This window comes from Patiria miniata, unplaced genomic scaffold, assembly GCF_015706575.1.
Source record: "Patiria miniata isolate m_02_andy unplaced genomic scaffold, ASM1570657v1 HiC_scaffold_1, whole genome shotgun sequence".
In the NCBI taxonomy this organism is placed as follows: Eukaryota; Metazoa; Echinodermata; class Asteroidea; order Valvatida; family Asterinidae; genus Patiria; species Patiria miniata.
Window position 1 is genome coordinate 9,069,840 of NW_024037047.1, and position 9,653 is coordinate 9,079,492.

At 44.7% G+C, this 9,653-nt stretch overlaps 1 protein-coding gene across 2 annotated transcripts; it reads left to right on the forward strand.

Moving 5' to 3' along the window:
• The first annotated feature begins 266 nt into the window (after window positions 1–266).
• On the forward strand, window positions 267–8,897 carry LOC119722112. Of its 2 annotated transcripts, none has more exons than XR_005270409.1 (2): window positions 267–8,415; window positions 8,592–8,897. XR_005270409.1 is itself a non-coding variant. In XM_038192141.1 (2 exons), the coding sequence occupies exon 2, from the start codon at window positions 1,669–1,671 to the stop codon at window positions 7,999–8,001; it is 6,333 nt and encodes a 2,110-aa protein (XP_038048069.1). In that variant the 5' UTR covers window positions 267–448; window positions 625–1,668; the 3' UTR covers window positions 8,002–8,897. The 2 variants fall into 2 exon arrangements, 1 of the variants encoding a protein (XP_038048069.1); XM_038192141.1 differs by having other exon boundaries at window positions 267–448; window positions 625–8,897.
• Window positions 8,898–9,653: the final 756 nt, after the last annotated feature.

Here is a 9,653-nt window from a genome sequence, read left to right on the forward strand (position 1 = left end):
TCGTGACTTGGACTTGGACTCAACCTTTGTGACTCTCTGACTCGGACTTGAACTGGAGGACTTGGGACTCGGACTTAGACTCGAGAAATGTGACTCGAATACAAGTCTGCATCTTATTGACTATTAACTGTGAAAATTTCACTTAAATTGCAAACTCTATTCCCAATTCATGTCTATTTCAATAAAACGATCGCAAAACTTGGCTGTCCACCAAAACTGTACCGTGCTGCAAACTGATAATACATCGCCCAATGAGGATTGTAACTGCAGCCTCTGCAAAACCTATAGGGCGCCCTCTTTTGACAACTAGGATTGTACTTGTTGAAAGCACATTGTTTTTAGTAGCCATCTTTATTGCATGTTGTAAATTGTACTCCAGAGCATCTAAAAGGACCACCAGAACCTGATTGTTTTTAAGGCCTAAATAACCCCCAGAAGAAGCAAGGAGGTATTGTTTAATGATTACTCATATCATTGAGGACTTTCTAGAGTCTTTTGAAGCTTTAGTTTATTCAGTTTTTATAAGAAAGGCACTGGACTCTCATTTATATGTTATTTGCATGTAAACATAGTGTAATTCCATGATATTGAACTTTGTATTTGGATTTGTTCTTGTAATTGCAGTTTTCACGGAGCTTTGCCAGTTCATGTTTCGTATTCAATGGATGGAACTGTAGCCTAGATCACAGAGCCTCAATTATTGGAGATTATTTGAACTTGAGCCTGTGTGCTGATCCCTGATCCTTGAATCTTTGTTCTGTACTGGAGCTGTTACCATACTGAAGTGAGAGCTTTACAATACATTCTTGAAACAGCAAGCTTCTGTCGAGACCCTTGTTTATTTGTCTTCATCTTATTTTGCGAGACACTGCGCCCCCTAGTGGCACACCTTAACATAGGCCACCGACTTCATGCGAATCGATAAGGCTGCCGCTACAGTGAAAACTCCGAACATAACTTGAAATCATCAAGAACTACGAGATTAGCCTGTCCTCATTTGGAACCTGGAATGCTGAAACATCTTGAGACGAGACTTTCTACCAACTCACCTTAAATCCATCCTGGCTTTGATGTGTTTCCTGCGAACAACTGGAACTACAGTACATGTACCTGTCATTCCTGTGTACTACGAGTGCGACAGTTTTGCGAAGTTTCCTCTCACCGCTGCCCCCCCCCCCCCTGTCATCATCACTGCGAGAACAGCCAAGCAAGAGGACATGCACCGACACCGTAGGAGAGAGGGATCATTCTCTGAAGCTGTATTCTGAACTGCTGGTCCCAAGAACTTATTTGAAATAACTTTTGTTACACAATCAAGTTAATTTGTGTGCCTTGCGTATAATTATTGTAGATTTGCATCACAAATTGTAAGCATAAAATGGGAATGTTTCCATCAGCAGTAATTGTGTAACATACAGACCTGCATATTACAGTATTGCGGAATTACATTTGCTCATCATTGTATCATAACGTGTATTGTACATGCGTTTCATACATAACCTTTTGTATATGTAAACAAAAATGGGTTTGTGTATACTGTACAACATACATGTATCCTGTAGGTTTAACCACTGTTTATATGATGGTGCATACTATTAATATGAATGTACATTGATGCGCACACTTTCACTTGGAGGTTTATCCCAATACAGTAAATAGGTTTTGGCCATGTCACGCACAGACACAGACGAAAGCAATGCTGCGACTGCCCAGGCTGAGGGAGGTGAGGATGGAAATGGAGTCGAAACCGCCCGAGAAAGACAACTCACAGAGAAAGGTTTACTGTGGCAAGTCAGCCTACATGAGCGGAGGTTCCGAAGTTCCCTGTCAGCCTGGCATAGATGTGCCAACCAATTGGAGGAATTATTATCAGATTCAAATCAAGTCTCTGCAATTAAAGCTGGACGAGATGCCATGCATAAAGCCATGCAACAGCTGCAGGAGTCAAGTCACCAACTTGAAGAATTGCAGGCAGCAGAATATTGGGTCAGTGAACTTTGTAGAAAATATGAGAGGACTGAAGAGGAAAACCATCATCTTGTGAAAAGAGCTTGCGAACGCATCATCGACCTTGAAGATAATCTGCGTGAGATGAGATCCAGAATGTCTGAAAAAAGTCATTATTCAAGACGATCTGCAAGCTCGAAAGGTTCCGGTGCTATTGACAGAGCTGCTGTTGCTGCTGAAGCTGCAGCCCTTAAAGCCAAGCTGAAATTCGCTGACATAGAGGCAAACAAACGAGCAGAATTGGAACTTAAGAAAGCAGAACTCGAGCAACTAAACACAATGAAAGACTTGCACGCTGCAGAGGCAACGTTAGAGGCAATTGATCAGGCACAAGACCAACACTTGTTTGGCTCCCAAGGGAGTCTGGCTGGTATACCTGCACAAGAGAAAAGTGCCCTTGTTGCAGATTACTTGATGAGACAAGGGGAGCTTGATACTTCAAAGGGTGTTACTAACGACACAACACCTGCATTTGGCATGAAGCCACCGGCAGATACGAACAACCATGCGAACAATTCTCCAGTAGAGATGTCTCACACTCCAGCATCTAAGGCAAATGTTGAGCAGCCAATGACAGGATCGATGTGCCACCCTCAGACCATGCAAAATTCAGACAAGTGTGGAGCCACTAAACCTGCCAGCAACTCTCAAAGCACTACTGAGAGCACGAACAATTCACCACCTCTTGCAGTCACATCTACAACCCAAGTACATACTACTGAAGCGGTTTCAAACGAACCACAACAGCAGCTGATAGACTTTACCAAGTCCCTTGCGAAGCAACTGAGCTTAAGTCGGCTGCCCCCTCCAGAACCAGGAGTGTTTGTGGGTGATGCACTTAAATATCCCAACTGGAAAAGTGCATTTGAAACACTGATTGAACAACGTGGGATTCCCTCATCAGAGCAACTCCATTACTTGAAGAAATACACTGGAGGTGCAGCAAGAGAGGCAATCGAAGGCTACTTCTATCTCACTACCGACGATGCATACAACCAAGCAAAGAAACTACTAGAGAAACGCTATGGAGATCCATTTGTCGTCGCAAATGCCTTCAGGAACAAACTGGATTCTTGGCCAAAGATCCCCACTCGTGATGGAATAGCCCTGCGAAACTTTGCGGATTTTCTGAGACAGTGTGAAACCGCCACAAGGAGCATTGGCACCTTAGATGTTCTCAACGATGAACGCGAAAACAGAAAGATGCTCTCAAAACTCCCTGACTGGTTAATCAGCCGATGGGCCAGAAAGGTTGCGGATAAGAAGGAAAAGGATGGAAAGTTTCCTACCTTCTGTGAGTTTGCTAAGTTCATTGAAAAGGAAGCAAACGTTGCGTGCGATCCCGTGACCACCCTGCAAGGCCTGAAGGGAGATGACAAACGATACAAGTCTTCAGAATCTCACAGCAAGCCTGACAAGAATGTCGGAAAACGAACTCCAGGAGCTAATTCCTTCCCTACCAGAGTAGATGAGTCTCCATCCAAGGGACAGAAGGGAAACCACATGCAGCAATGGAAGGAGTGTCTTCTATGCAACAAGACCCACTACCTAGACTCCTGTCCTATCTTCCTGTCGAAGGAAATAGGCGAGCGTAAGGAGTTTGCAAAGAAGAAAGGCTTATGCTTTGGATGCTTGTCAAAGGGGCACATGTCAAAGTACTGCCGACGAAGACTGACCTGCAGAACCTGCTCTAAACACCACCCTACATCCCTGCATGGCGACACCAAGGAAGAGGTCAAGATAAGTGTGAACTCAAGTGCAGAAGGAGCCCAACAAGAACATAAAGCAGTCAGCTCAAACACTCGAATAAGTCTCTTCAGCGGAGTTGAGGATTGCAGCCAGAGCTCAATGACTGTTCCCGTATGGATTTCCCATTGTGATCGACCAGGACATGAGCGACTAGTCTACGCATTACTGGATACACAATCTGATACCACATTTATCCTAAGAGACACATGCGATGCTCTTGGCCTGGATGGACCAAAGGTTCATCTTCTGCTTTCTACCATGACTGCAAAGGAGCAGAGGGTATCAAGCCGCAAGATTAATGGACTGCTCGTGAGAGGATACAACAGTGAGACCAAGATTCCACTACCGAGTACATACTGCAGAGAAGCCATCCCAGCTAATCGTGATCACATACCGACGGCAGACATGGCCAGAAAATGGCCTCACCTCGAAGGAATGGCAAATCACCTGATGCCTGCAACGGAATGCGAAATAGGTCTCCTGATTGGGTACAACTGCCCACGTGCTCTTGCGCCACGTGAAGTCATCCACCCAGCAGAAAGCGGCCCATACGGTCAACGAACAGACCTCGGATGGTCTATTGTTGGCATTGTCAACCCTCACTTTGGAGAAGACGAGGGAAATGACCCCATAGGAATCAGTCACAAGATAGTCACCTGCAAGGTGCACCCTTTGTCGGAAAATGATCAATCGACAAGTAAGCACGTGATCTTTTCTATCAGGAACAAGGTGAAGGAAATCACTCCAACTGAATTTTCACAGATGCTGGAGTTGGATTTCCCCGAGAAGAAACCAGACGATACCAACCTGTCGCAGGAAGACATCCAGTTCTTGGACAAGATCAGAAATGGTATTCATCAACGAAATGATGGTCACTATGAAATGCCATTACCATTCCGTGGGTCTGAACCGGATCTCCTGAATAACAGATTGATGGCACTGCACCGCCTCGAACTTCTCAAGACTCGCTTCAAGAAGAATCCCACGTACCACTCGGACTACACCAACTTTCTACAGGACATCATTAGTAAGAACCATGCGGAGGAAGTGCCTGGCACCCATGTCAGCAAATCAAGTGGAGTGTGGTACATACCACATCATGGGGTTTATCATCCCAAGAAACCGGGGAAGATTCGCGTGGTGTTTGATTGCAGTGCTCAGTATAAGGGAGAGTCCTTGAATGACCATTTACTTCAAGGTCCAGACCTAATGAACAGCCTCGTCGGGATACTCTGCAGATTCCGATTGCGTCCAGTGGCATTCATGTGCGATGTCGAACAGATGTTCCACCAGTTTAAAGTCGAAGCAAGGCATAGAGATTATCTGCGATTCGTATGGTGGAAAGATGGCAACTTCAACAACGAACCCACAGAATACCGAATGGGTGTACACCTCTTCGGTGCAGTTTCATCACCCGGATGTGCAAACTTCGGCCTGAAACAGATCGCAGAAGACTACGAAGCTAAGTACGGCTCTGATGCTGCAGACTTTGTTCGACACAACTTCTATGTTGACGACGGCCTAAAGTCAGTCTCGTCCACATCTGAAGCTGTCACCTTGATTAGACAAACCAAAGAAATGTGTGCACAGGGCGGACTACGACTGCACAAGTTTATCTCGAATTCCAGAGAGGTCATGGAAAACGTCCCACTTGAAGACCGAGCCAGTAATGTGAAAATTCTTGACCTCCTCCACGATGCCCTTCCCATAGAAAGAGCACTCGGAGTTGAATGGTGTGTGGAATCTGATGCATTCAACTTCCGCATTATCTTGCGAGACAAACCTTTGACGAGGCGTGGAATTCTTTCCACCATCTGCTCCATCTACGATCCTCTTGGCTTCGTTGCTCCAGTCATGTTGGTGGGCAGACTCATTCTTCAAGACTTGTGTAGAGTTCAAGCTGACTGGGACACCCCCTTGAATGAAGAAATGAGATCACGCTGGGAAAAGTGGAGAAAGGACCTACCTCTTCTAGAGAAACTCAAGATTCCACGATGTGTTTGTCCAGAGAAGTTTGGGAAGGTGATTGCTACAGAAATTCATCACTTCTCTGACGCGAGTGCTTTTGCTTATGGTCAGTGCTCGTATCTCCGTCTCATTGATGACAAAGAGAATGTCCACAGCACATTGATAATGGGAAAGAGCAGGGTCACTCCTCTTAAGCCCATTACCATTCCTCGTCTGGAGTTGACCGCTGCTGTCGTCTCAGTGCGAGTCAGCACCTTACTGCAAAAGGAGCTCGACCTAGATGCCATAACCGAAGTCTTTTGGACAGACAGTAAAGTGGTTCTAGGCTACGTCAAGAATGAATCGCGACGGTTTCATGTGTTTGTTGCCAATCGGGTGCAACAAATAAGAAGTCGCTCTGATCCTGACCAGTGGAAACATGTGGGGACGAAGGAGAACCCGGCAGATGAAGGATCTCGAGGTTTGAGAGTTGAGGAAATTCTCACCTCGAAATGGCTGAAAGGGCCAGACTTTCTCTTGGAAAGAAAACTACCACCTCAAGAATCAACCGAATATCAGACTTCTCCAGAAGATCCAGAAGTAAAGAAGACAAGCGTGCTGCTGGTGCAGACAGTGAAATCTGCCGTAGAGCTTGAGCACTTCTCCAAATGGCGCTCTCTTAGACGAGCCATAGCAGGATGTCAGAAGTTCATGTCTCGACTGATGGAGGCTGTAAAGGACCAACGTGGAGAGTTGACTGAGAGTTACAAGTCAGAGGCCAACCATCTTCCTCACTATTCCCCGGCGACTGTTGAAGACCTGCAGCGATCCGAACGAACTATCATCAAGCTTGTACAAAGCGAATCCTTCCCAGAGGAGATACGGATACTCACCAGTCTAAATGTCAACGACGGTGACATAGATAGACACCTTGCACGGAAGCGGAACAAGTCAATGAAGCGTACAAGCTCACTCTTCAGGCTGGACCCCTTCATCGACAACGAAGGCATCTTGCGTGTTGGAGGACGTATCAGAAAGGCAGACATGTCATTCGAATTCAAACATCCAGCCATCCTTCCAAGAAGACACCACGTCACTAGCCTGATAATCCGTCATTTTCATGAGCTAGCAGCTCATCAAGGTCGTGGTACGACGACAAATGCCATACGGTCAAATGGATTCTGGATACTGGGATGCAGTGCTGCAGTTGCCACTCAGATCTCCAATTGTGTCAGATGCCGAAAGTTGTATGGAAGGGTGCAAGAGCAAAAGATGGCCAGCCTACCTGATGAGAGACTTCAGCCAGCACCTCCTTTCACATTTTGTGGTGTAGACTACTTTGGTCCATGGCTGATCAAGGAAGGACGGAAGGAGATTAAGCGTTACGGGGTCCTCTTCACTTGTTTGGCCTCCCGAGCCATCCATATTGAGGTTGCCAACTCGTTGACTACAGACTCCTTCATAAATGCCTTACGCCGATTTACAGCCATACGTGGCCCAATGCGGGTGCTGAGGTCTGACCAGGGAACAAATCTAGTTGGCGCAAGGTCAGAGCTAAAGCGAGCACTAGAAGAAATGGATCATGACAGGTTGCGACACTTCCTCATTGAAAGAGGGTGCGACTATCCAGAATTCAAGATGAATGCTCCTACAGCGAGTCACACTGGGGGAGCATGGGAAAGGCTCATTCGGTCCGTGAGAAGAGTTCTCCAAGCTCTCATGGAACACTCGGGAACCCAGTTGGATGACGAGTCTCTCCGAACCTTCATGTGCGAAGCAGCAGCAATAGTGAATAGCAGACCATTATCGGTAACCACTCTGAATGAGCCCACCGCCTTAGAACCTCTGACACCCAACCACTTGCTCACTCTGAAATCAAGTGTGGTTCTGCCACCTCCTGGCGAGTTTCAGCGTGTCGATGTCTACTCCCAAAAACGTTGGCGAAGAGTGCAGTATCTAGCCAATGAATTTTGGAATCGCTGGAAAAGGGAGTTTGTGCAAACTCTTCAAGCAAGACAGAAGTGGACACGCAGGGTACCTGACGTCCAAGTCGGAGATGTTGTCCTGATTGTTGACAACAATCTACCCCGAAACCAGTGGCAACTTGGTAGAATCTCCGAAGCTATTCCTGGCACTGACGGCCAAGTCAGAAGAGTGAAGCTTGTTGTTGCCGACAGATCCTTAGATGTCAAGGGCAAACGAACACGACCAGTGACAACCCTGGAACGCCCCATCCAGAAGCTTGTCGTGCTTCTTAAGAGTCAGGAGCACTGGGGATTCCCCATCGGGGAGCCTTAGTCCCAATTTAGAGTTTCTTGTTGATGAGTTGTGTTTGACCAGTGTTCGAATTATTGAACTTAGATTTGAAGAGCTCTTTAACTAGTGTTTTTTGGCAAGTTGTTGAACAGTATAGTTTATACCTTTTGATCTTAACATGTAAGTGACGAGTAGGAATTGATATTCAATGTCAGTTTGTAAGGCTTTGAAATGGAAAAATTAGAAGTCACTAATTTTGGGGAGCCATGTAACTGCAGCCTCTGCAAAACCTATAGGGCGCCCTCTTTTGACAACTAGGATTGTACTTGTTGAAAGCACATTGTTTTTAGTAGCCATCTTTATTGCATGTTGTAAATTGTACTCCAGAGCATCTAAAAGGACCACCAGAACCTGATTGTTTTTAAGGCCTAAATAACCCCCAGAAGAAGCAAGGAGGTATTGTTTAATGATTACTCATATCATTGAGGACTTTCTAGAGTCTTTTGAAGCTTTAGTTTATTCAGTTTTTATAAGAAAGGCACTGGACTCTCATTTATATGTTATTTGCATGTAAACATAGTGTAATTCCATGATATTGAACTTTGTATTTGGATTTGTTCTTGTAATTGCAGTTTTCACGGAGCTTTGCCAGTTCATGTTTCGTATTCAATGGATGGAACTGTAGCCTAGATCACAGAGCCTCAATTATTGGAGATTATTTGAACTTGAGCCTGTGTGCTGATCCCTGATCCTTGAATCTTTGTTCTGTACTGGAGCTGTTACCATACTGAAGTGAGAGCTTTACAATACATTCTTGAAACAGCAAGCTTCTGTCGAGACCCTTGTTTATTTGTCTTCATCTTATTTTGCGAGACACTGCGCCCCCTAGTGGCACACCTTAACATAGGCCACCGACTTCATGCGAATCGATAAGGCTGCCGCTACAAGGATAATGAAACATCAATTGTTTTCCCACCTCCATGAATGAACAAGAACTTGCAAAGGAAAAGATACAAAATCACCATCGATATTTCGAAGAAAAAAAGAGAGTTAACTTGCTTCTCATATTCAAAAAACACAACCTGATAGTAAAAATTCTCTTGATTTCAATTATTAAAATCTCATTTGTATTTGAATACTTGTGTGTAATCTGTAATTCTCACTTAGCTCATTTAGCTTTCAATATTATCGCATTCCTTGCACAGCTACACAAACAGGTTCTTTTTAGTAAAACATGCATAACTTTGGATGGCACGATCAAATTTAGTGATTGGGTTTTTTTCAGATGAGTGTAAGAACATGCTCTTTTAAGACATATTTCTTCGGGTGTATCTAATTTGATTGCTTAAGTAAAAAAACAAATCTTGAGTGCGGGTCACTTTTTTTTTAATCACCCTGTATAAACACAATGTGAACATGCATCTCTCATACACACTAAACTTAATTGTCTTCATTTTCTATCATCCTCTTTTTTTTCTGTCTTTTCTTCTTGTGCGGTAGCCCTCACATTGAGTGGCAGTTATGCCTTGTGAAGGAACGACTTGTATAAAAAGAACAATTACATGTACACAATACGCATGTTTAATCTGGAGCCAATCATTAAAACTGAAACAAATTCAATTCTCAGATTTCATGTCAGTGCAAGTAGTGAAACTGACTAACATGCATCTGCTTTGGTTACAGGAACTGATACC